General features: G+C 43.5%; 4 protein-coding genes and 1 pseudogene across 6 annotated transcripts; 1 reads left to right on the forward strand and 4 right to left on the reverse strand.

The window, feature by feature from the left end:
- Positions 1-140: 140 nt before the first annotated feature.
- LOC118400264 (transmembrane protein 240-like) lies at positions 141-7790 on the reverse strand. The gene is made up of 4 exons (XM_035796943.2): positions 7156-7790; positions 6760-6866; positions 1416-1624; positions 141-286 (listed from the first exon to the last, which is right to left on the reverse strand). Exons 1-4 carry the CDS (start codon positions 7180-7182, stop codon positions 141-143), a joined length of 489 nt encoding a protein of 162 aa, XP_035652836.1. The 5' UTR covers positions 7183-7790.
- Positions 7791-9082: 1292 nt separating this feature from the next.
- LOC118400265 (RNA polymerase II subunit A C-terminal domain phosphatase SSU72-like) lies at positions 9083-13860 on the reverse strand. 2 transcript variants are annotated; one of them, XM_035796944.2, is made up of 5 exons: positions 13564-13860; positions 12337-12480; positions 10606-10745; positions 10323-10441; positions 9083-9979 (listed from the first exon to the last, which is right to left on the reverse strand). In XM_035796944.2, the coding sequence occupies exons 1-5, from the start codon at positions 13641-13643 to the stop codon at positions 9878-9880; spliced, it is 585 nt and encodes a 194-aa protein (XP_035652837.1). In that variant the 5' UTR covers positions 13644-13860; the 3' UTR covers positions 9083-9877. The 2 variants fall into 2 exon arrangements, with proteins under 2 accessions (XP_035652837.1, XP_035652838.1); XM_035796945.2 differs by lacking the exon at positions 13564-13860 and adding an exon at positions 13059-13548.
- Positions 13861-15906: 2046 nt separating this feature from the next.
- On the reverse strand, positions 15907-17710 carry LOC118400266 (fibronectin type III domain-containing protein 10-like). 2 transcript variants are annotated; one of them, XM_035796947.2, is made up of 2 exons: positions 17453-17710; positions 15907-16210 (listed from the first exon to the last, which is right to left on the reverse strand). In XM_035796947.2, coding segments are annotated over exons 1-2 (306 nt in total). In that variant the 5' UTR covers positions 17455-17710. The 2 variants fall into 2 exon arrangements, with proteins under 2 accessions (XP_035652840.1, XP_035652839.1); XM_035796946.2 differs by having other exon boundaries at positions 15907-17204.
- A 2953-nt stretch (positions 17711-20663) lies between these two features.
- Positions 20664-21678, forward strand: LOC118399871 (olfactory receptor class A-like protein 4; annotated as a pseudogene).
- Positions 21679-24403: 2725 nt separating this feature from the next.
- Positions 24404-26730, reverse strand: LOC118400267 (olfactory receptor class A-like protein 4). Its single transcript, XM_052474596.1, has 4 exons — positions 26297-26730; positions 25669-25932; positions 25247-25501; positions 24404-25104 (listed from the first exon to the last, which is right to left on the reverse strand). The coding sequence occupies exons 1-4, from the start codon at positions 26570-26572 to the stop codon at positions 24892-24894; spliced, it is 1008 nt and encodes a 335-aa protein (XP_052330556.1). The 5' UTR covers positions 26573-26730; the 3' UTR covers positions 24404-24891.
- Between the last annotated feature and the right edge of the window lie 823 nt (positions 26731-27553).

Genomic DNA, 27553 nt, shown 5'->3' on the forward strand with positions numbered 1-27553 from the left:
TAAAGTGTTCTATCCAGTGGCAATAGGAAACAGTATGGTTGGAAGGGTATATCTTGAATAGTCTTTGTTTAGCTGCCCTTTTGTCTGGTTGGTCAGTTGTCAGCAGGTCTCAGTCTATGGTCTCAGCTAGTCCAATGCTCTCAGAGGTGGCGTGGGCTGGGGTGTCCGTTGTGGTACAGCTTCTGCTTAATGTGCACCATGTTCCCACTTGAGTCCTCTAGCTTTCTCATGTGCACCCTTCTCCCCAGGTTACAGAAGCGGGGAACCCATGACCAGGAGAACGCATCTGGACACAGTAAAGGAAAAAAAGATGTGGGTTGGGGAAGATGTACGACATTGATTGAAAGATTAAGGATGTGTCCTCCAGTTAGTTTGTGTGTGAGTGTGCATGCATCTTTTTCACTTGCTGGCTCTGGGATTCAAGATAGCCACCTCTCGGTTACTGGTGAGAGGGGGGATTGAGAGAAGGCGAGACCACTCCACCAAACTACTAAAGCCCACAGACTTTTCACAGGATAGATAGAATTAAATAACATGAATTTAATTGGTGAGATGGAAGGGAGAGATAAATACTGAATTTTAAGCGAGGGAGAGGGATGACAAATCTATACAGAGAGAGGAGAAAGAGAAATCACAAGACACTGAAACATTGCAGTAAGTCTACTCTGAACTCACAGTTTTAAAACCACAGACACTAAAATAAATGGTGTGTGTGTGCATTAGAGGAAAGATCCATTTGAAAAGACATGAAGCTATACATGACTAATTTCTACACCAACCAACTCCATCACTTCATACACGGCAAGCAGCTCTGGCTGGGAATTATACTAATCCCACAACTGGATAGAGAAATATGGAAAAACTGTGACTAGACTAAAGGGGAAGAATGTATGATGACTTTATCAGTGCCAAGAGTTTAATGTAGAAATCTGAGGGGCGGGGGGGCTCCCACTGTCATATATAAGCCTGAAAGACACTGATCCAAAATTAATTTTTAGGAAGTCAAAAGAGAAACAGCAGCAAGCTGGGGAATATTGTGATAAAGTGGGTCGATGGCTGAGTCACACTTATAAAAAGTCATTGAACCATAGACAGGTTTACACACTGTACTGTAGTCTCCGGAACAGGCTGCCCACGATACTGCAGTTTTCATCAAACAAGGCTAATTCAAAGTTGAGACATCAAACCTCTGCACCTTTAGACATTTGTTCTCCTATACATTCCCTCACTTATCCAAAGAACATCCTATTTTTACCCCCACCCCATGAACAAAAAATCTGTATTCCTTACTAAATTTCTACTGCTGCTATTTTTGAAACTCAAAGCTGTGCCAGGCTTTTGAGACCAGCTCCCCATACATTGTATATCTGCCTCTCGGAGCCGGCCTGTGGTTTTGTGTCCCCCTGCTGACTCACCATGGTGCTGTTTGGCCCTCCAACGTCTGAGCGCAGCGTGCAGCGCCCCATCCAGGCACAGCAGCAGCCAGCTGAGGAGGAAGCCCAGCAGCAGCCCCAAAATCAGGTCCAGCTCCTGCTTGGTCACACTGTCACTCACAAAGTAGTTCTCTGCAGAGTCCACCAGAGACTGGTCCCCATCATACGGGATCACATAGTGTACATGGTGCCTGACGGCCAGAGGGAGGTGACAGAGGGAGAGGGGAGGCGGGGAGGTGAGGAGGCAAGGAGAAGAGAGAAGGGAGCAGGACACGTGGAGTGGGGAGGGAGGAAAAGGGGAGTAGAGCGAGAGAAGAGAGGAGGGACAGGAGGATGGGGGGGGAGTAAAAAGTGCATTGAGGAAGATACAATGACATAAGGGAGTAATTAAATCTACCATACAAATACTTTATTTTGTTAGGCTATGTGTGGTTCTATGTACTTTGCTGTAGTGCTGTGTGTGGGTGGGTTGGATGGATGGGGTTGGGTGGGCGTGCTGCTGTCAGCCCCATCATTGAGCGGTGAACAGCTGCAGCTGGAGGGCAGCACAGGAAACGCATCACTAACAGCTGGCCTCACTGCCCCATGGGAGGTGGGGCATGGGGGATGCATGTGGACCAGCCCTCTCTACCACTGGGCTGCAGGAATCACCTCCAGTAGAGAGAAACCATAGCAGCAAGAAGAGTGTTGACGTGGGCAACCACTGGACAAAAACTTGTTGGATCAATGTGGTTTCCACATAATTTCAACCACAACTACAATGTGATGACGTTGAATCAACATGGAAAACTGAAAACGTAAGGGAATTTAGTATTTTTTTCACCCAACTTTTAACCTAAATCCAATGACGTGAATGTTGAATTCTCGTTAGTTGACAAGTCCAACAAAAACTAGACTTTAAAACTGTGTCTGTCCCCAGTGACCAGAGAGTTGCAAGGGAGAAAGGTACTGTATGTGCCAACAAAAAAAGGAGGATGTGGAGAGCACAAACAAACAAGTCAATCAATATAGTATAATATCAATTAATCAATCAATGTGCATGAGAAAGCAGAGATACTAAAACAAACTATTCTTAAAATCAACATGCAACAAAGCATGCTGGAAAATATAATAATGAGGCAACTCCCACATCTTTTTCTATCTGAGTGAGTAAACGGAAACCTTAGGAGTTGATGGAAAACTTGACAAGTGACATGTTTTAATAAACTAATTAGGCACATTTTGGCAGTCTTGTTACAAAAGTTGGAACAGAAATGAAATGGTTCGTTGGATCAGTCTAAAACTTTGCACATACACTAATGCCATCTAGTGGCCAAAATCTAAATTGTACCTGGGATGGAATAATACATTATGGCCTTTCAAACCTGATGGTACAAAATTCAAAAGGCACTCACACATGAGCAATCTTATTTGCAGGTGCATGGCAAGGATTGAACAAGATGAAGGAAAAAGGAAACCGCACACTGCTCTTGATAGTATCACTGATATTTAATAAGCTTTACGTATCGGCCACATGACCTTCGTCAGAGCTTTGTTGATTTTTTAAAATTTGCACGCTTATGTAGACCTAGCCCCACCCACATCCGTTATACACATCGAAGGGGGTTGGAGGCAAAGGAAAAACAAATAAGTGCTACCAAATACAACAATATGCATTTCATAAATATTACGAAAGTGTATAAATAAGGCGTATTAAACACGTCTGTAAAATCTCAATGGGGACATAGTACATTTTCATTAGTCACTGGGTACATCGTACGAAAAACGTCAGAATAATCTACAAGAGACACATATTTCATGTTCAAATTCACAACATAACATACATAGGCATTTCATCATTAAGTCCTTTAGGAAATAATGTCTGGAGGGTGAAAATCCCAAAACATTCTCTTTTACTCAGAGTATTATTAATATCTCCTCCCCTGTCTGATATCTTAACTTTCTCTATGCTACCAAATCTAAAGGTGGAAATGTCATGCTTCGGGTCAGTGAAGTGTAATGTGAAATGTAATAGGGCTTGCTCTAATCTGGAGCAAGCCCTATTAAACAACCTTATCTCAAAACCTGAATATGAATATCTTGGCTGAAAATGTGCCATACTTCCATGCTTATACTTTTTACCGAAATTACACAAACTTAAAACACGACAAGGCAACTATCCAGGCAGACCAGTGGTTGCAGGAATAGGCTCAATGCTAGAGCCATTGTCAAACTTTGTAGACTCTTTTATTTAATCTCAAAAATTGAAAAAAAGGCGATAATCCTTAAGAGGTTACCTATTTAGCAGTCTGACTATTTAGCAGTCTTATGGCTTGGGGGTAGAAGCTGTCTCGGAGCCTGTTGGTCTGAGAACCGATGCTCCGGTACCGTTTGTCAGAGGGTAGCAGAGTGAACCGACTATGGCTTGGATGGCTGGAGTCTTTGGCAATTTCTCAGGTCTTCCTCTGACACCGCCTGATATAAAGGTCCCAGATGGCAGGGATCTCGGCACCAGTGATGTGCTGGGCTGTCCGCACCACCCTCTGTAGCGCTTTGGGGTCAATGGCGGTGCATTTGCCATACCAAGTGGTGATGCAGCCAGCCAATATGCTGCTGTATAACGTTTTGAGGATCTGAGGACCCATGCCAAATCTATTCAGCCTCTTGAAGGGGAAGAGGCGCTGCCGTGCCCTCTTCATGACTGTGGGGGGCATGTTATGTCCTTAGTAATGTGGACGCCAAGGAACTTGGGAGTTCTCGACCCGTTCCAGAACAGCCCAGTCCCCTCTTTCTTCTATAGTCCACAATCAGCTCCTTGGTCTTACTAACGTTGAGGGACAGGTTGTTGTCCTGGCACCACACTGCTAAGTCTCTGACCTCCTCGCTTTAGGCTGACTCATCGCCGTCGGTGATCAGGCCTCCTACCACCATCGTCTCGTCAGAAAATCTTGATGGCGTTGGAGTCGTGTGTGGCCACGCAGTCGTGGGTGAACAGGGAGTACAAGAGGGAACTAAGCACAAACACATGTGGGGCCCCTGTGTTGAGGGTCAGCGTGGTGGAGGTGTTATTGCGTACCCCCACTTGCCAGCTGTTCTGTGCATGCTTTGAGAACATGCCCTGGTATTCAGTCTGGCTCGGCGGTCTTGTGATTGTTAGCCTATTTAAACATTTTGCTCACATCAGCCACGAAGAGCGAAGTCATACAGGCATCTGGATAAACTGGCTTTTTTCCAGAAAAACAAAAGCCATGTAGCTCGTTTGGGAGTTCTGCATCGCTGGGGAACTCATGGTTGGGATTCCCTTGGTAATCAATCCGTTATTGTCTGCAAACCCTGCCACGTACGATGAGCATCTGAGCGGGTGTAATAGGATTCTTATCGTCACTGTGTATAGTATGTATAGTATACAATCAATATAGTGTAAGATCAATTAATCAATCAATGTACATAAGGAAACAGAGATATTAAAACTATTCTAACTATTCTAACTATTCTAACTATAAATCAACCTGAAACAAAGCATGCTGGGAAATATAACAATAATGAAGCCACTCCCACATCTTTTTTTCTATCTGAGAAAGTAAACAGAAACGAACTCAACCCAGTTGAGTAACAAAACACCACGCGATTGTAAAGATTTATTGAATTAAATGTCCTGTTCAGTTGTGCTGAAATATGGGTAAGGTGACAGATACAGTGTGCAGGTGATAGTGCACTGTTTATGGTGGATGGTCCATCAACATTTTGTTGTTATTTATAAACAAAGAATGTTGACAGTTCTGTTTGTGTCGACTCACCTCAGAGATCACTGGTGAACTAGTGATGTAAAGCATCTGCAATAATGCATTATCTGCATGTAGCCTACAGCATCTCCTATCACTTTTATCATCTCATTACAGTCTGTACATCAACGATGTATGAAACCGCTGTTGAACTATGTTGAACTATGTTGAACTATGCTCTTGTACATGATGGAAATGAACAGGTCTACATTCCCAATGTGACATGTCACTTAATGAATGGTACCCAAACTAGTTGCACTGATTCTATCTTGCACTGACCCTACGCACACTCACTAGACTATATCATGTATACAAACCATATACACACTCACTAGACTATATCATGTATACAAACCATATACACACTCACACACATTACATTGACACTCCCACACAAAACCCACACACATTCACATACACTGCATACGCATACGCACATACACATAACACGCACATGCAGACCGACACAACACAAGCACACATGCATACACACACTTTTACACAAATAATTTGCTGCTGCTGCTCTGGTATTTAGGTTACTCTTATTATTATCTATCACTTTACCTTGTCTTTATGTACATATCTACCTCAAATACCTCTGGTACTGATCTGGTACTGGTACTGCCTGTACATAGCTCCATTCCTGTGTATTTTATTTTATTCCTCTTGTGTTACTATTTTATTTGTTATCTTTAAACTCTGCATTGTTGGGAAGGGCTCCTAAGCAAGCATTTCACGGTAAAGTCCAGATCAGTTGTATTCGGCACCTATGACAAAAATACATTTGTTTTGAGATAAATAACTTACATTTTCTAAACTAATCCAATCTGTCACTTGGATTTATTGCACCCATTACTGAGATGATTGTTCCAGTTTAGATATTTTAGGTAGTCGTGTTTGTTTAGTCCTTCACCATAGCAGTCATTCTGAGTGCAGGTTGTGGGTGATAAAATAGTACAATTCTTGGGTATTCTCCCTCTGGCTGTATTCCGATAGGAATTACTAATCACTTCACAAACCAGCATATTGTGTCTTGTAGGTCTGATGTGGCCCATGAGCCAGGATTTTCAAACCACAATGTCAATAACTAGGTCATAACTAAAGGTTTATGGGATTAAATGTATAATTTGTCTTCATAAAGGGTTTACTTTTCATTTTAACACATTCACATAGACAGTCACCAGGTGAACGCTTCAGGAATATAAGTGATTGAATGCAACAACCATGCCTCTGTCACTATCAAATAGAGTCATTGGTGGGTATCTCTCACATTCACTTGAAAGGCATGCTGGGAAGAAAGCAAATATGACTTTACCCCACAGTGTTAAAATAATACCCCCAGTGTTAAGTGTTTAAAACCTTAACGCCCTGTGCTGAATACACGTTTTCGTGTGTTTAAAAGGGTTACAGCGAATGATGCGTTTAAAAAGTGTTACAGAAATGGGTTTAGTTATGTGCTCAGATCCTAACCACTTGGTTTTACAGTGTAGTTTTAAACAAACTGTTTATGTATGCTCTTGTTTTGCATAACATTAAATCACATTATTTTGGAAAGTTTGTTTTACCTTCCACAGTTGCAATGGCAGACGTGATCCTCCCCTCGTAAATGTGGTAAAATATAGTTGTGAAAGCGGTCCAGTAGCGCGTTCATGTCCGTTAGACACGCGACAACCTGAAAAGAACCACTGAAGTCAACTGGGACAAAACAAGCCGCATTCCCATAACAGCATATGTTGACCGAGTTCTCAGGTAGATGACACACAAAAATGTCAATTCAAAAAATTATTATGTGTAGTTACTCCAGAAAACAATGTTTTCCTTGACAGTTTAGTGATTGTTTCGCCTCATGTAGGCCACGTTGATGTCTAGGTCGTTTGAAATATCAATTTGACAACTTTGAACAGATTCAATTGTTACACATAAGGGAGTGTGGGGAATGAGGATAACGGTGTTCTTCTTACCATCACAAATAAATCCCCAAAAATCATAAAGATCGTGGCGGTTGTGCACTATTGAATCAAAACTTCCATTTTTTTGCTTTCCCTCCAGAACTATCCTGTGATACCTGTGCCAAAAATAACACCCTGAAGTGAAGGCGCTCATGGATGCAGCATCAGTGTCCAACTACCCATCATTGCATCGTGTATCCGATGTTCCTTTCTCCGCGACATGAGGAGATGAGGACCAGTCTCATTTTCGCTCCCTTTTGAAAAGCACTCTGTGCACCAGCGAAGATGGTTAATCGAGGTGCGTGTAACGGGGAGGCGTGGTGTGAAAGCTGTAGCGTATGTCAGAAAAATGATTGTTAGGCTATTCCAGAGCACGGCAACACCGTTGATATCAGGACGAAGTCGCGATCCATGCGTTGCTGTGATGCCAGACACTGCACATTTCCTGGTGTAGCCTATTTACCTGGACGCATCCACTAGCATTAGGCAAGAAATCATCGATTCGTGTTTTCTTCTCCAATCAAGTCGTTTTCCGTGTTAGCTCCCTCTAGCAGGTGTTTGTTCATTGTCAGGCTATCTATCATTTATCATAGTCCGACAGGATAGGCTACTTTGGCCCAGCTGAAAGAGAATACGGAGCCTCCCACTGTGCATTCCAGTTGATAATAGCGGAGCATTTTTGGACTCCTTCAGAGAAACCGATTATATCAAATCAAATCAAATCAAATTATAGGCTGAATCCATTTCCACCCCATATTTGCCCCCAAAAGCTCAGTAGGTCCACCTATTCATATGTCAAGGGTTTAGTTTATAATAGCATGCTTCAACATAAATTAACAACGAATTAACATAACTGGTATGCATACTCTCTCTCTGACAATCAGCAGTTTAAATATGTATTCTGCACCATTCTGTTGGGCTGGGCTTCGTTTGTGACAACACATTCACTTTATTGCCGACGTCTATCAGGGAAAAGCAAACAAGAAGAAGATGAATTGGGCCTGAGTGGATTGGGGCCCCGGAATGCCAGCCCTGTGCCGGCCATGGTTAATAATAGAGTGTCACATATTGAAAGGCTTTTTCTTAACGTTGTCCTGACTCTCTAACCTGCATGGAACCAGTGTCTCCTTATAAGGTCGTACACATAAACAATTCAGCACCATGGACAGCGCCGCGAAGCGTGCCAGCTAACGATATAGCACCATGAACAGCACCATGACGAGCGTAGGCCTACACCAGTCACCTGAAATCTAAAATGTCACAGAATCAGCTTTTGCCTTATTATATTGCCATGACAAGTCAAACCACCCTGGTCTTATAGGCCTATTGTGAGGCAAGGACAAGGTAATTTATCCATTTGTGTCACTAGAGATGACAGGGGGAGGTAGGATATGGGAATGTCACTTCAACCATGGTTCTGTCTCCAGTGATTTTCTTTTTGCATTACCCATAAATAAGTGACCTTGCAGCCCTCCCATCCTTTCCCTCTTCTCTCCCAGTATGAACAAACTGCTGCATCAGTCAAATAATATTCTCTTACATTACAGTCCATGTGCAACTCAAGGTGGGCCAGGCTACTGTGTTCCTGCCATTCAATTGTTTCTGTGCACCGAATATAACAACTGTATTGCTCATCATTAGTCAGTGAAATTGGAGTAAGCTCAGGACTGAACATTTTTATTGGGCATGCTGTTAATGCCATGGGTAACTGCATAAAAAGTCCTGGGGTAAAACACATATTTGAAATGGTATATACAGTATCATGTTGCCATGGACATGAGCATCAGCAGATGGAAGAAGACATTTTTTGCCATCTTTATGAATGCGGTCATTGGGCTATAGAACCTTTACAAGGTACATTTGTTAATTAAAATCTTCCATCTGCATGCAGAGTGGTGTATCCAGGATCTGTGCAATGCACTAAAAACAAGTCAATTCATCAAGTTTTTCTAGAGATGTTGATTCATTTAATGGATTCATATGTACATACAGAAATATTCAGGCACTCTGGACTGAACTCTCATCTTGCAAATAATTAAAATATTTTCATTCTTTTCAGTTTTCAAAAGAAAAAAAATATTACACCCTGAAAAGGTAGCAGATCTGAGTTTTTAAACATGAATCAAAACAGAATGGAAACGAGGGCAAAAGAGAACCTTGTGGTCTCCATTTGGTTCATTATCCCCCTATTTTGATTAATTCCTAATTAACTACTGGTATACACACACACACACACACATTCATGCCTAAACAATCTCAACTCTATCCCATCCGTGGCAACAATACTACTCTGCACCATCGAGAGTAAATGTGACAAATCATACTTCATAAAAACAATATCTATTCATCATTCTTAAAAATGAATTAAATTCATTGTTGCTCAGCAATCAGCATCACTGTGCAAGACTTAGAAAAACATCCTCCTTTAGAGGTAGAGGAGGACGTGTTTGACAAAAGGGGCATTTCTCTTTGTGGGAAGGCGTGTCAGTGGTTTCACTGTAGGATGGGGAGGACCTTGGGCCCACCTTGGCCCTGAGGAGGAAAGGCAGAGCAGGAGGGATGAGCCTGCCTACTTGAGCGCATTCATCCCCGTCCCCTCAGCCCTGACCAACAGCAGAGGGTGTGTGTGTGAAAGGTAATCAGTAAGTGTATATGGAAGTATGCATGAGTTTGTGTATAAACGTGCATGTTTGGTCAGGGGGCGTGTGATATTGCAGATTTGGTAGCATGGGCATCAGTAGAAGCAGACAGTGTGGAGGAAAGGCCTGTTGCTCTTGTCCTCAAACTCCTGCAGCAGCTCGTCCATCTCGTTTTCCATATCATCCGTGTGCTGGATCTGAGAGAGCGAAGGGACGGTCAGACATACAACACCTGCTACATGGGTCAAGGCAAGACATCCATACACTTTAGGGCTCAGTGTAATAGAATTACAGTGACATACCACTTACTCATACAACATTTAAGCATGTATTTATCGGCAATATAATTTGCACACCTACGTTCCAAATCATTATGTTCAGACACACCATGTATCTTGCAGAAACACATATCCCACTGTAGCAACAACATGACACTATGTGCCCATACTACCATATATCCCTGATATCCATGCTATGACAATGTAACAGTGTAATCCTGTGATAATGGTTGCTGGTGGCCAGGCAGGCAGAGACACTCACACACTGACACAGCTCACAGATGAGGAAAGCCCCCAGTGTGGCCTCCTCGTGGTTGTCCTGGATGTCAACGTTGATGACGTGAACCGGCGTGAAAGTCTCCTGCTCCCGAGAGCTCAGGTCTGAGTGGGAGAAATTGGGGAGAATAGTGATCGTTGATCAACATGAATCCAGTGACCTAGCCCAAGACTTAACTTTATTTTAAGCGTATTCACTATTCCGAATTGATATTTCACAACTTGACATAAGCCCCCAACCCCCCCTTCTGTCCCAGGTCCCTTCTCACCCTCTAGCACTTGGTCGTAGACCCTCTCCTCACAGGTGATGACCAGATCAAACTGGTCCTTACAGCTCTGGAAGCGTTCCGGTCGGGACTTGATCCGCTTGTTGCGGTCCAGCATGTGCAGGATTCCATTCTGTGTGTATCTGAGGTGCTCAGGGTCAAGGAACACAGCAAGACGAAAGACCAACGCACAAGACCTCAAACATATGAAACTTAAGGTGTCAGTCAGTCATTGTGAATACTCAAGACACAATGCCCCCTAGAGGCCAAAACTCCCTCACACTGTATTTGACCTTTGGAAGCTTCATAATAAATGTAACTAATAACACTTATTGTAACTGGCCTCACATAACTTGAACTACCAGTGCAATATTTGAAGAAGTCCTACCTTATCTAATCAATTTAAATAAAAAAAATGCTATTTTTTTTAGCAAAAACCGAGATGAATAGGCAAGAAAATATTACAGAAATGATCTCCAATCCTTGCCTGCATTGTAAGGATAAGGTCCCACTCTTGTATACTCCCAAATAGGGACTTGGCCAGTGAAAGGAGTGCTATGGCGTTCCCACTAACAATTAATATATAGCCCTTCTTTTTACAAGCATGCAGATATCTCCTTGCACAAAAATAGTTTTTTGTACATTTAAACATAACTCTTTAACCATACCCACCCCAAAGCACTACTGAGCAGGTCTTCCAACACTGAAATGTTTTAAATACGCTGAATCCCAAATGGATCACTAGCTCCTATCCCACCATGTACTGCTGTAGATCTGAGAGGATTTAATAGGCATCTCCAATATGGTAATCACTCCACCTTTTCACCCTAGTGCTTAAACATATCTAAATTTCTCAGATCATAAGTGTAAAGGGAGTAGGAGTCCATTTAAGGTTGGTCCATGTGGGTTCCAGAGTTGCCGTATGAATGTATGCCTATTCAAAGAAGTTGGCTCCAATGGCTAATTTATTTTCTGAAGAGCATATGGTTGAGAGCCCTGTAGTGGGGGGAGGGGCTACAATTCTTTACATGTGAAAGCATATACTGACACAGCACAGAAGGAAAGAATGTTCACATTCAAAAGTAGTGCCCTTGGCTAAACAATATGTAGGATTAAAAACCTACACTGACAACTAGTTGGGTCAAATACATATAGTATTATACAAACCAGCCCTTCTTTTGTTTAAAGTCTACATCCAGGTCCTGATATGGAAAGACTGGGATATGTTCCCTAGAAGTGTTGGTTCCTTGGCCCCGAATCAACCTACCTGGTTATAGAGGGTAAATGGCTACTTGTTTACATGTTGAAACCTGCTGAAGGTAAAATATTCCAAGCGCACCACCATTGTTAAAAAAGCATTGTGACAGCATGTGAGAAATCTAAAAAATAGATGTAACGGACTAGCCTGAGTGGCAGTCTGTATGTGCCATCATGCCAGCTTCTTGTCATTCTGCCATGCCAATGTTTGGATTAACAGGGGCAGCAATGTTGTTCACAAGAGCACAAACAGATCTGAGATCAGGTCAGTGAAGAACACCCTTACCTACAAAATCTCCCAACAATAAACACTATGAAATACTTCCCTGTTCAATCACCCTTAACAATTTCATACTTCTAATTCTGTATATTTTTCTGTGAAGATAAAGATAATAACTCACTGCAGAAAAGAAACATGAAGAGGTAGGGCTGTGTTTATGTTGTGTCTGTGTGTGAATGCAAGAGTGCAGGGGATACAGCTCCTTGTCCTTGCGGACCAGGTCGTTGTACATCTGTTCATAAGTGGTTTTGAAGTCGTACACATTGGGTTTGTCCGGTGCAGGACCAGGTAGCTTCACATGGGACCCTGTCCCAAAAGAGCGAACTTCAAAGCCTCGCTTGCTGTATAAACAAAGAGAATGATGGGGGGAAAACGGTTACTTACAGACCAGCACATGCAAGACAAAAACCATACAGACCACAGAAGGGGAAATTTGTGGATCAGTCACCATCAATAAAGTAATCTCATCTCAAGAGCCATATCACAGGCATCATTCCCCAATAGGCAGGCTCTCCTTACCTTTCTCTCCACGCATGGAGATTTTCCAACTTTTATTTACTCAGTAAAATGACAAATTAGTCTAAGATACATTTGTTTAGTGTTAAGGCCAAACAAATCAAACGAAACACGAACAAGCATTGCTTTGCGTAGACTCGAGAAAAGACTGGTCGCGAACGACAAAGCCGTCAAAATCTTGCGCTACAAATTAGAAAGCAAGTATGTCTCTCGCGTCGACGCAAAGCAACGCTCGATCGTGTTTGATTTGACCTGTACCCTACCTAAAAAAGTTTATACATGTTGAATGTAGAGGCTGCGTTTGATTTGACCTTTACCTTACCAAAAAAAGTTTCTAAATTTTGAATGTAGAGGCTGTTGAGTGACAACTACTTTATGACGCTTTCATGGAATAATCCCGAACCTGAAAGTACGTTGTAGGTGATGCATGGCAGGTCTCCTATTTTTTTAATTTATATATTTCACCATCATTTTACAATTTCAGGTAGTTCACTGGTTGGTTGCCTAGTTATAGTCGGAGTTTGACCTAGCTACCTCCAGCTAGTGACTGACGGAGGCTATGCGGATGGCCACTGCACTGAAGAAAAAATGCCCTACTTCCGGTATTCGTAACACCGGCGAAGAAAAATAAATTAGCTTTATCTCCATGTGTGCCACTGGGAACTAGTTGAGCTTGATACAAAAATAAATAAGTATACGTCTCTGTCGTGTAAATATGGAAGATAGCCATTGTGTATTGTAATACAATGCGTCGTTTGCCGGAAACAGGCTGCGGTCTGCGTAGTGAGCCCATTGTTGTGTCGAAGAGGGTGAGCTCTCAGCCAGGTAAAAGACCCAGGCCGATGAAAATCAAAGGTCCTTGCTTCTTGGCATGTCGTCGTTGTTTAGTTTTCTTCCAGTAATGTTACCTGAGGATGTTGTGCGCTTCCATGCTGCGGTTCTGGTTGCTCGAGCACACAACCGCCACGCGCAGCGGGTGGCTCGGCATTGCGAATGCTATTTTTCTGAAATAACTAGCAATCGAATGTTAAGTACAGCACACAACTAGTTAAAATGTGGTAGATATGTAACTATTACAAAAAGACTGCTGGGAAGGCCTTTGATCTAGCTAACTAAGCAAATACAACGGGGTATAAACGTTTCAAGGCGATGTTACAATCTTCTTTCTGTGAGCCTGTTAAAATGGCGGCGGGGACTTTTAACCAAGGTTTTACAGTTGATGTCATAGGGGGCAGGGCTTCATACCAAATCGATTTTTGTCCCTCCTGTGCATGCATGACGTCATCCAAACAAACTTCTCAAGTGTTTCCAAGCCCTGATGATGCTGGAAAATACGGTCACTTTTGATTTTATTTAATCTTTATTTAACTAGACAAGTCAGTTGAAGAACAAATTCTTATTTACAATGACTGCCTACACCAGTCAAACCCAGATGAGGCAGGGCCAATTGTGCACTGCACTAATGAACTCCCAATAATGACTGGTTGTGATACAGCCTGGATTCGAACCAGTAGTGATGCAGTTCCTTAGGTCACTGCGCCACTTGGGAGCCCCCACTGTGCCACATGTATCCTACATTAATTGTACAAAAAGCCTAGGCATAGCCATCTATATATATATATATTTTTACAATGGATGGATAGATAGATAGATAGACGGATAGACACAAATAATAATATTTTTCTGTACCCATTTACACATACAAAAATCATATGCTCGCAGTGTTTTATTGATTCCACAGGGCCTCCTAAACTAGAGGTTGGGAACAGTATATTTGGCAGACTGCAGAGCAGACAAGCCTGTTGAAGGTCTACAACAAAAATATAAACACAACATGCAACAATTTCAAAGATTTTACTGAGTTACAGTTCATATAAGGAAATCAGTAAATTTAAATAAATTCTTTAGGCCCTAATCTATGCATTTCACATGACTGGGCAGGGGCACAGCCACGGGTGGACATGGAAGGGCATAGGCCCACCCACTGGGGAGCCAGGCCCAGCCAATCAGAATGGGTTTTTCCTAACAAGTTTTTTTTATTACAGACAGAAATACTCCTCAGTTTCATCAGCTGTCCGGGTGGCTGGTCTCAGACGATCCCGCAGGTGAAGAAGTTGGATGAGGAGGTCCCGGTTGGATGTTCTGCCAAATTCTCTAAAACAATGTTGGAGTTGGCTTATGGTAGAGAAATTAACATTAAATTCTCTGGCAACAGCTCCGGTGGACATTTCTGCAGTCAGCATGTAAATTGCATGCTCCTTCAAAACTTGAGACATGTGGCATTGTGTTGTGTGACAAAACTGTACATTTTAGAGTGGCCTTTTATTGTCCCCAGCACAAGGCGCACCAGTGTAATGATCATGATGTTTAATCAGCTTCTTGATATGCCTCACCTGTCAGTATGATGGATTATCTTGGCAAAGGAGAAATGCTCACTAACAGGGATGTTCAGTATACAAAGATCTCTACATCCAGGAGAAGGTAAGGCAAATAGGAATCATTCTTGGGTGCCTGAGGGTGCATTGTTGACATTAATTAAATTAACCCTCTCTGAGGTGAAAAGTAAGAAATCATTCATTCAATTACCTAATGTGCTTGCACTTATTGTTCGATTCCCGGGACCACCCATACGTAGAATGTATGCACACATGACTGTAAGTTGCTTTGGATAAAAGCGTCTGCCAAATGGCATATATTATTATTATTATTATTACTTACCACTGAACATATGTAATTACTGCAAATATATAACTGGACCCCAAAAAAGAGGAATCGTTCTAAATACTGGTTCATAATATTGCTCAACTATAGACCATGTTTCACTCTTAGGTAGGCCTACTGACTAGCAGCTTACTATCTCTAATAAAGAGCACCTGTATTACTAGCATAAAGGCAAATGAGATAAATACACAAGAGAAAAATAAACACACACATTAATGCTCACACAAACGTAATTCTCTGAGACCTATCATTTGAACAGTATTTCATAGTATTTGAAAGTGTGGTGGTCTGTTGTGAGGCTTAGTTCATCATTCTTCCACAAGCTTACAGATCTACTAGTGTAAGGTGCAATGCCCTGAATCTGAGTGAGATTTTTATTACGTGTGTGTGGGTGTTCAACCACAGTATGTTACATAAATGGGTTTTTAGTGTATTGATTTAGATGTGAGATTAAAATAAATGACTGCGATATTGCTGAATAAGGTTACGTGTGTGTGCACACACATGCGTGCGTGTTTGTGTGAGTGACATTAGTGGTAAGAGTGGTATGTGGAGTGTGAGTGCTGTGTCATGGGGCTCATGATGTTCTCAGTGATGTACGCCACCAGCAGGCAGATGATGACCAGCATCACACAGATGGCTCCTCCCACCGTTGTCATGGCAATCACAATGTCCTGCATGCCCAAGGGTGAGACAGTGAACTCCACACAGTTCCACAAGTCCTCCCTCTGGCCTGCTCCTTCTGAGTGGAGCTGTGGTGTCAGGGTGGAGGCAAGCGGATGCAGGCAGATGCGGTAAGGGACGTTCTCATGAAGCTCAGTCAGCAAGAAGTCCCTGCAACCAGAGCCAAGATGGGTGTTAGCGCACTCAAACTGGGTGTAGCTCCCGTTCCACCAGCAGCTTAGCCCAAACCCACCCCTTCTGACACGTCGTCCACCGAATACCCTCTTTGGTGGGGCAGTTACAAACCTGCTCTCTTCCCCAAGCCCTGTCCCAGGGGCCCCTTTCTGTCCCTCTACACTTGTTCCTCTAGGCTCTGTCTCTTGTTTATCTAGGTCATGTCCAGCTGTGTTTCCTTTATTTGTCCTTTGAGCCTCTCCCCTCAGATCTTCATATGTCCACTGTAGTAGCACGCTGCCGTTGGTCAAAATGTTGGCCACCAGGGACCCTCCTGCTGATGGAACAGTCCGGCAATCTCCACGATGACACCTGAACCCCAGCTGTGTGTGTCGAAAACACAGCCGCCCCCCGATTCCCTCCTCCATCACCCGGTAGGCACATATTGGTGCCACACCTCCATCCATGGCCCACCCTGTTCCACCTTGAACATGGTCTGGCCTGCCAAATATCATAGTGGTGCCTGTATTGCCTTTGCTGGTTTTGATGGAGGAAGTGCCATTCCTATGGCTGAAGTCCCCCTGCCGCCTTGGTGAGCCCATTGTTTCATTCTTACTGAAATAATCAACATTGTAGATATGCTGTTGGCCAGAGATTGGGGAGACAGCCACGTCCTTCTCGCTTCCCTTGTCTGATGATGTGGATGAAGTTTGCGAGTCGCGGCCGCCGCGCGTCCGGTTGGAGACGATTGTCGCGCGGCACAGACAGAACAGTACTGCCGAGAAGGCAACCAGCGATTTTCTTCTCATTTCTTCTCTTCTTACCAGTTCACTTTCACTGTATTTAGTGCAAATGCATAGTGGACAGCACCGTTACTGTCGGCGGAGATCCGAGGCGAGAAAGAGAGTTATGGGGGCAGGTGGCTTCCATTACACAGTCCTACACCACCATCAAAGCTCTGTATTCCCCCGATGGCCAGCACGAGAAGAATCTGCGGTAAAATCGCACAATAAAAATGATATACCATAGAATAATAGATGGCTGATTGATACAGACCACACTTTTAGAGAATGAGCCAGACTGCTATCACTTACGAATGCTTTGTTTTAAGCCATACACCACATGTTGGTTACGCACGCAACTCAACAGACCAATACATAGGTCACACCGCTTATTAGAATGGTTAATGTAAACGGCAATAAATGTAAGATGCATTTTGGCTATTGAGCGAGAACTTACATTTCTAGGTTTTCGAGAACGAAGACGGCGGCAATGATCTTTTCAGGTACATTTGTCTCAGTCTTGTCCTGTCTGGCTGTCTGTGATGGTTGTCGTGAGGAAGAGTGTGTGTTTTTGTGTCTGTCAGAATGTTTGTAGCGTAGTCATCAGCAGTCAATTACATGAGTCATCATTTCAAGTCCCGACTCCAATCTTAATTTCCCTGCCACCCTTTCTGTTTTTTTGTGCCTTTGCATCCTTCCACCCAACCGACCTTCCTCCAGTTAACTCCCACTCCTTACTCCCACATTGTGTGCTAGGCTGTAGTCTTCAATGCTGCTGTGTGTAGTCTTTTGTCCATACTATCAAATCAGGCAGATTATTGGAAATGCAATATAATGAGATTGTTTTGTGCAAAAAAAATAATTTCTTATTATCAGGCATAATTGTCTTGTAATAATAGCCCAATTATGACATATTCATACTTATTCAAAATTGTAGGAAAATAAACTCTGATAACAGTTTATAACACATTCGTCATGATATAGGCAGATGTTACCAATACTAACGAATATCTGGATATTGTCAATAGTGGGCTATAATGTAAAGCTGAAATCTAGGACTATGGTTTGTTTTGATGTGATGCGATTTCCAAACCTAGACTCTAATAATCAGTGATTCAACAAGGGTTCTTCTAAGATCCTCAAAGTTCTTCGAAGACTCTCAGGGTTCTTGGCACTGAAAATTAATTAAGGAACCTCCTTAGTTGGTGGGGGTTCTTGCAGGAACCTAACTGCCCAACTTCGATTTGAATTTGAAAGGACAGCAGGTGCAAGGGTTGTCCCTCGTATGATCTATATTCATATTGTTTTACAATGATACTCTCTATCTTTTCATATTTGTGCAAATCTTTCTAAAACAGAAAATGGACACAATTCAATGGGTATCAATCAACAAAGAGTTAAGAATATGTAGGCTATAAGAATATGTTGAAGGCTAGCTGTATTGGGTGCAGATGACTGAACTGATCACCTATTACCTCATATTTAGATTTTTTTATTATGAATTGCCACTAAAATCATAATAAACACGGACAACTCAATATTGTGTTATTGTTCTTGTTGTTATGCATATTATTATTATTCATAATAATAACAATAATAATAGTAGGGGAGTTAAAAAATTAACCCCAAAAGGTTCTTCAAAGGGTTCCTCGAGGATCCATTAAAATGAGTTATTTGAAGAATTTATAGGGGTTCCCCCACAGTTTCAAGTTGAAGAACCCCTAAAGGATACTCCAGGAACCTTTTCTTTTTAGAGTGTACAGTGACCTCAAGTGGTAATAATTGATAGTCGGTCTACAACATTCTACAACAAGCCTGTGTTTATTTTGTACACATTCAAACACTTCTGAAGTTTTTGCTGAAACACCTACTGGCAGTTATAATGGTCACAAAAAGCTTAATATCTTTCTCTGAAGATCTTTAATTTGAGAAAATGTAGTCTTTGATCAGTTTTGACTCAGCAGTTCTATGTGGAGGTTATTGGAGGTTATGATTATATGTCCATTGCCAAAAGGAAAAAATTGGCAAGCCAGCAAGGTAGTAGTGCCAAGGGAGAGGACAGCAATAATGTGCAGCATCAGTGGAGGAGATGATTTTAATAAGACCGCTGGGAAGCCCCCGGGGGATGCTGGGTAAATGAGTATAATGATGACTCTCTACGATCCTCCCCTCTGAGCAATGGGAGATAACAATGGGAGGGATGATGACATAACACACAAACATCTAAACATACACGTATGGGCCAACAGATATCTGCCACAGTCACATACCCCTGTTAAAATGGGTCGATTTAGCCATGTTTTATTTGTTTGAATTGACAACTTACAGCCAGGGTTGTTAAAGGGCAACTAAGTACAGGCCTGAACACTCTCTCAAATGAGCTAAGATTGGCATGAAACCATTTGTATATCTTTATAGTATAGATGGTCTCAGGTGTTAGTCAGCCACACATGTCTTGTTGATGTGACCTGTCTGTGTGGTATGAGTTGATACACTATATATACAAAAGTACGTGGACACCCCTGCAAATGGGTGGATTTAGCTATTAGCTGTATAGCTGTACTCGGGTCCAACACTCACTACAGAGTTTCAGACTGCCTCTGGAAGCAACTTCAGCACAATAACTAGTCGCAGGAAGCTTCATTAAATGGGTTTCTATGGCCAAGCAGCCACATACAGTACAAGCCTAAGATCACCATGCGCAATGCCAAGCGTCGGCTGGAGTGGTGTAAAGCTCGCCACCATTGGACTCCGGAATTTGGGTTTGGTAGATGCCAGGAGAACGCTACTTGCCCCAATGCATATTGCCAACTGTACCGTTTTGTGGAGGAGGAATAATGGTCTGGGGCTGTTTTTCAGGGTTTGGGCTAGGCCTCTTAGTTCCAGTGAAGGGAAATCTTAATCAATAACGTTATAGATGATTCTGTGCTTCCAACTTTGTGGCAGCAGTTTAGGGAAGGCCCTTTTCTGTTTCAGCATGACAATGCCCCCGTGCACAATGCGAGGTCCATACAGAAATTATTTGTCGAGATCGGTGTGGAAAAACTTGACTGGCCTGCACAGAGCCCTGACCTCAACCCCATCGAACACCTTTGGGATGAATTGGAACGCCGACTACGAGCCAGGTCTAATCGCCCAACATCAGTTCTCATACGCCCTAATGCTCTTGTGGCTGAATGGAAGCAAGTCCCCACAGCAATGTTCCAACATCTAGTGGAAAGCCTTCCCAGAAGAGTGGAGGCTGTTATACCAGCAAAAGGGGAACTAGTGGTGTGTAAGTGGTGTGTGTTCGCTGCTGGCCAATGCAGTGACAAATCTGCATACCTAAGCAGCAGGCAAGGGCATGGAAGGCCTACCTAGGCGACAAATGATTGGAGTAAATTTACCCTGAGCCAGGTCAGCAACACTGAAGATGCTGAGTTTGTTTTTGGGATGGCTTTGTTTGTGTATGAGGGCGTGTAGGTGTCTATATAAATAGTTCACAATTAACAGGATAGAGGCAGAGGTAGAATTGAGACCCTAGAATAGTAATAATACATGTAGGCAATGAATAACAAAGAAATTGTGGCGCCATGCTGAGGATACGATGTCAAAGGTCCTCACTGTAGACGCTATTCTGTTTGGGTTTCTGGTCTTTTCTGGCATCCTGTGAAACATACTGATCATCCATGAGGTGAGGAGAAATAGAACCCTAACTGTCAATAGTCATGAAATATCTCCGCCTGAGATAACATCACATAATTAGTATAATTAGTTCATTATACTCTTTCTCTCTCCCTCTCTCTCAGGTGTTCCTTGGCCATTAAAAGTCTCTCTTGTCAGCTCCCTCCCTCTGACACAATCCTGGTGAACCTGTCGCTTGCCAACCTGCTGACGTTTCTGTTCCTCACGGTGCCCGTCTTTGTGTCTGGACGTGTCCCTGGCCCTGGACTGATGCCACCTCTTCTTGCTACTGTGGGTGTGGTGGCGGGCCGTGGGCCGCAGAGCCAGGATCTGTGGGGTCCCTAGCACAGCAACGTGAAAGGAAGAGGGTGTGGGTGGGCCCGGAGCTGGTCTACGGGGTCAACCTGGCCTTCTCCCTGCTGGTGCTGGTCAACACCACCCAGGTCCACGGCAAGACCATGGTGGAGCTGATGGTCATTAGCTACACCACCAGGCCCCTGCTGGGCTGTGTGTGGGATTTCCCCTCTGAGGAGCATGGCTCAGCCTTCGCCTCCTCCTCCCTGGCCCTCAACAAGGTGGCTCCACTGGTGCTGATGGTGGGCACCAACCTGGCTACACTGGCCAAGCACGACGGGCAAGGCAGGGGGAGGGATGCAGGGAGAGCTGGACAGTCATGTGGTCAGTGAACGCAAGGGTAGTCATGTGATCATGATGATGCTGTTTGTGGTTGCGATGGTGACGTACTAGAACTATAACGGGGGGCACCATGCGGAGGGGCTGCTGACTGTGTCCCACTTCTCTACTTCTCTGTTTGTGGGGTTCAGCCCTATGGTGGTGGCTCTGGGAAATGACAAGCTGAGGAGGGTCAAATGTCAACAGGAGGAAATAGTGGAGGAATGCAGAGCTCCAGACACAATGGGAAAGAAGGTAAAATAAACTGTTTTCACTATTCAGTAGGAGAGAGGTAATCAAAGTACAGGAGAGAGTTGAAGCAAATATCAAATTATTAAAACAAATATGTGACTGAATAAATGAGTATGACTTTGTATGGAATAATTAAATAACCAGTGCTTGCCTTCCCCTCATTCTGCTTTTAAATGTCCACATATATATAAAAACCCTGTTATAAGTAATAACCCATCAAATAAATACCTTAGAACAGGGGTGTCAAACTCAAATACCCAGTGGGCCAAAATGTAAAACCTGAACAAAGTCACGGGCCAACATTGAACAAATTAACCTTTTAATATGGACCCAAACAAGTTTTGCTTTAACATTGAATATGGAACAAGCATCACTTATTACCATACAATATATAATTTAATAGTGGAGACATGCAAAATCGAATTTCAAATGAAAAAACACATCAATGGCATTAATTTATTAAATAAATAAAATTTAAATAAAAATTGTATGCCTCTTTTCTATTTGCAGCCTTCTGATTTAAATACCAAAATCAACGTTTTCCACTGGCTAATAATTTTACAAATAAAATTATAATAAATCAATCAACCATTCAAGCCCATGCCTTGTAGCAAGAAAAAGTGCATAAAGAAAACGTTAATTATTGCACACTGGTCTAATCTGATGTGCCCAAGCCAGATACCTGGCATCTCTTCTTGGATGCTAGTTCATCAATGTCTGGGCTCAAGCTCTGAGCTGAAGAAATCCTCAGTATCGAGCGAAGATGTTCATCAGTCAGACGTCTCCTGTGAGTTGTTTTGGTCATCTTCATCGAGGAGAAAAGTTGCTCGCATAGATTGTGATAGAAGTGCTGCCGAACATGGAGAGCATCTGAGCAGCTTGCAGCTTGGGTGCGGAGCTGAGGCATTGTGTCAGGGATGAACCGTGGAAACTGTGCGGCGCCCACTTCATCATACTTTGACTTCAGCGTGTCGTTGCACTGGAGTTCAATCAGCTCCATTTGGATGTTGGTTGGTGCATTTTCCATATCAACTGCGAAGGGATTACTAAGCAGTTCAAATTTGCATTTCTGGGCACCGAAGTCGGCAAATCGCCGGCTAAACTCAGCGGCGAGAACACTGAGTTTTTCAGCAAACTGTGCGCATGGGAACACGGCGGTAGAGATCTGCGCTTTTATGGATTGGCAGCAGGGAAAATGGCAAGGGTTTCCTTGCAGCATCTGATTCTCCCACAGGCACAGTTTAGTTTTGAAGGCCCTCACTGCAGTGTACATGTCTGTGATGATGCGCCCCCGCCCCTGAAGCTGCAGGTTCAGCGCATCGAGATGGCTCGAGATGTCACAGAGAAAGGCCAGCTCACACAGGAACTTTTGCTCCCGGAGCTCTGCTGTATCCTTCCCTTTGGTTTCCAGGAATTGACATATTTCCTCACGCAGCTCGAAACATCTGTTCAGTACTTTTCCTCTGCTTAGCCATCTCACCTCTGTGTGATACGGCACGTCTGCGTAATCCGAACCACACTCCTCCAGAAAAGATTTAAACTGGCGGTGATTTAGACCTTTGGCTCTTATAAAGTTAACTACCTGTGTTACTGTGGTCATAACATGTTCCATCTTTAGGGCTTTGGCACACAGTGCTTCCTGATGTATGATGCAGTGGTAAACAGTTAGCTCACCTGCACAGTTCTCTTCCCGCATCTTCTCCCGAACCATGCCCACCAGTCCACTCTTTTTACCGCACATCACTGGCGCACCATCTGTCGTTAATCCAACGAGTTTATCCCACGGCAGCTTTATTTCAGTTACACATTTGGAAACCTCCTCAAAGATTTCCTTTCCTGTGGTTGTGCCATGCATTGATTTGAATCCTAATAGCTCCTCCGTAACACACAGATTTGAGTCCACTCCACGGATGAAGACTGACAGCTGAGCAGTATCAGATGCGTCGCAGCTCTCATCCACAGCGAGGGAGAACGCAACAAAATCTTTTCCCTTTTCCATCAGCTGGTCATACAGATTGGTGGCAAGATCACATGTGCGATCAGCTACTGTGTTCCTGCTCAGGCTCACGTTTGAAAATGCTTGTTTTTTCTCTGGGCATACGAGGTCACAAACCTTCATCATGCACTTTTTCATGAACTCTCCCTCATTAAAGGGCCGGGCTGATTTTGCGATCTCTGCTGCCACTATATAACTAGCCTTTACAGCAGCCTCGCTTTGTGATGTGGCTTTTTTAAACATATTCTGTTGTGAAACCAAACTTCTTTTCATCTCCTCTTCTTTCTGGCTCCTTTGAGTCATGTCCAGGTCCTTGTATTTGTCATGGTGTTTGGTTTCATAGTGTCGTCTAATGTTGTACTCCTTACTTACAGCCACGTTGACTCCACAAACAAGACAAACAGGTTGTTCTTTTACATATGTAAACAGATATTCTGCCTCCTACTGTCACAGAGGAGAGAGCATTTCTGGGTCCTGTCCTGATTGGCGCGCGAAAACAGCAGAGCATTATGGGATTCGTAGTATTAGTGGTGAAAGCGCTGTATAATACCGGCGGGCCAGCTCTTGTAGTAATTTGGTATTGTCTCGCGGGCCAAATATAATTACCCCGCGGGCCAAATTTGGCCCACGGGCCAGAGTTTGACACCCATGCCTTAGAACATTTAAAGTCATGGAATGTTTAAGATCTGGAGTGTTGAAATATTGTGATAAGTTCTCACATTCTGCAAAGACAGATCCTGTTGGACTGTTCACTCCCTTTCAATGAGCTTCATGTAGAGGAGCCTCTGGCATAGAGGCTCAGAGATTGAGAGATGGTACAAATAAAGGCCTTTATTTTGACTGTTTTTTAAAGAGCAAACAAGACAGAACATGTAACAACAACTATCTATAGATAGGAGTGCCCTTTCACGTAAGTCTATACATCATAAACATTCTGTCGCTCACAAAAGAGCAGGTTGACAGAAATAAATTGTGTTAACGTAGTCTCACTGACATGTACAGATGAACACATTTCATTGCAATGATGAACTCTACAACCTTTTCTATTAAACTCCTCAGAACAACTGACAGTGCTATTCCTCAGTACTGATAAATCAATAGAAATTGTGATAAAAAATAAATTAATGGGTTTGTCTCTCATAAGTGCCATGTTAAAACAGTCTGCCTCAAATGGTTGCCAACGTATAGAGAGGAATGCCAACAACCATGTAATTCTAATGTATTGTTAGGCTATGTTGAGGCAAGTGTACTATTATTATTCCACTGACTTCCCCATAATGTCAGTTGCAGTGTGATTCAGGGTGTGGGACCTGTCAGTGAGTAAGAAAAGACTTAGCGATAGCACGCAGCCGCCGGTGACCCAATGCCAGCACGATGGGTGAAATGGCGATGAAGATAGTGTTGGCAAAGCGAGCTATAACCAGAAGGAACTCGGCTGACAAACCTCGGTTGTAGTTGAAGTAGTTTATAGAAATTATGCTTGTTCCCCAAGACCCAATGAAGAGCATGATGAGGGCTAGAATCACCTGGAGAGAAAATTCCTAATTTTAACAACAATAACAATGTTACAGGTCCAAATGACATGTTGTACTTCTTTCCATCCACAATAACCAGGCGGCAGGCCACACACAACAAGCCATCATTCTGAATCATTCCAGTCTCTCTCACCTTGGCAGCCCGTCTCTCAGCCGGTATCCTCTTGATGACGGGCGCGTCCTGGGTCATGTGTGCTGGGTTGTGGGTCCTGCCGTGGGTGTAGAGTGTGTAGAGGGAGCCCAGGTTGGTGATGGCCATCAGGATGATAGGCAGGATCTCGTGGATCACCATGGAGGTGGTGGCATATGCCAGGCCGTTGGAGCTGGAGGGGAAGTTCCACACACAGCCCAGCAGGGGGCGCGTGGTGCTGCTGACCAACATCAGGGTCTGGAGGGGAGGGGGAGTGGAGAGGGAGCGTGGAGGGAAGAGGAGACGAGATGGGATGGGGAGGGAAGAGAAGGTAGAGAAGGGGTATAAGACATTTTCCCACAATTCAAAGAGGAATACACATCACAATTGTCTATCTCTCCGCTTGTATTGAATCAGGGTCCTACCTCTGTGCTGTTCTTGTTCCCCTTGGTAGAGTAGATGTGTGCAGGTATAGCATAGATCAGGTTGAGGAACCAGATGAGGCCCAGGCTAATCAGGAGGGTCTTGGGGGGCCTGCGGGGTCTGTGAACAGTCCCAGGGGGAGGGGCCACGCGTCTCAGTGTCTGGAAGTGGAAAGCACTGAGGAAGAGTGTTGACCACACGTTGGCTGAGCGAAGCCACACCCACACCCCCATCAGGACGTGACACCCGTCTCTGGAAGAGTTCAGCTAGAGAGAGAGCTGGGTGTGAGGTTTTATGTGTGTGTACACTATAGTGCCGACCTGAACAATGCTCTTATCAGTAAGTATGGCATGGTATATTGTCAGATTGCTTTATTTTCACATGGCATATCTCTAGTTACAGCCACACCACCCGCCATAACCCTCGCATTTTAAACTACAATTACTCAAAGACTAGCCCAAATCTTTCCCATATCTCAAGTATCACAACCATTTTACTTAGAGCCCAAACCACACATAATCAGCATACCTCCTTCCCCCTTGTTTCAAGCACCCACATACAGCCCTCATTCTTCATGGCATGCCCTGCCAGAGTGCCAGACCCCTGCCACATTCCCATCCAGCTCCTTACCTCCAGCCCCAGGTCAGAGATGACCAGCAGGACGTTCCTCAGAACAGACACCAGCAGGTTGGACAAGACCATGTTCATCAGGATGATATCTGAGTTACGTACTCCACTGGGGTCTTTGAACACGCTGTCCAAGATCACGCCAATCACCGTGGTGTTACCCACAATGCCCAGTAGGACCAAGATTATGTAGAATGCGGTCTGGGTGGGAGACGTGGTGACACGGAGCCCCACACCCACAGGCTCCAACTCTCTCAACTCTGGCATTGGGCTCTCCATCTCAGCTACTGAATTGGAGTTAGAGTTCTGGGTAGAATACTCTTCAGTCTCTCTGCATCTTCATCTGTTTTCCCAGTTTGTTATCAAAAGTTTCTTCTAAGAGTAGTTATATTCCAGTATCTGTCTGCAGCTTCTAATCCACTGCTAGATGTTTTATTCCAAATATGAACACCCTGTTGGTCATAGATCATAAATACAAATGTGCAAAGCTCATATATTGATTGCTTCCCATCTATTATAGCTACACCTGTATAGACACTCCCTATTTCTGTAGCATTGAACACAAGCCCAACCTCCCACAGAACTACCAATGTCAAATCACCATGGACACCAGACAAATACAAAGTAGTTCCTGCCATACACATCCACCTAAAACCACAGCAAAGGGGTCTTTCCCTAGTTACCCAACCAACCTGTGCTGGGTCAGGTACACTGTACCCACCGGGCACAGACGTCAGTTCAATGTCTAGTTTTGATTTACATTTGGTTGAGTTGTCACCTAACATGAACTCAACATGAAATCAACAGAAAATGTCACCATGTCATTGGATTTAGGTTAAAAGTTTGGTGAAAAATGCCCTTATGTTGGTGACTTTTTGCAAATCCAATCAGTTTTCCAAGTTGATTCGATGTCACCAGATTGATTTTTGGGGTTGAAATTACATGGAAACAACATTGAATCAATCAATTTTTCCCAGTGGGTATACCCATGGGAATGTCAGTGTTTCAACCTCAGATTTCTGCTACCAAGCTGTGAGTGCATAAAAATGGAACACAAGAGATTAATCAACTAGCCTAATTGAAACATGCTGCCTTAACAGCTATCTAGGTTCATTATAATGCCACACTAGCTCCTCCAGGGACAAATAGAGAGGTGCCTTTGTTTATGGTGCTCAATACGAAGTCCTCACTTGATGATTCCATTCTTAAAACAAGACAAGAGATCATCTAAAAAGCATTTCATATATTGTTTGAACAAAA

The sequence above is a fragment of the Oncorhynchus keta genome, chromosome 21, assembly GCF_023373465.1.
Source record: "Oncorhynchus keta strain PuntledgeMale-10-30-2019 chromosome 21, Oket_V2, whole genome shotgun sequence".
In the NCBI taxonomy this organism is placed as follows: domain Eukaryota; kingdom Metazoa; phylum Chordata; class Actinopteri; order Salmoniformes; family Salmonidae; genus Oncorhynchus; species Oncorhynchus keta.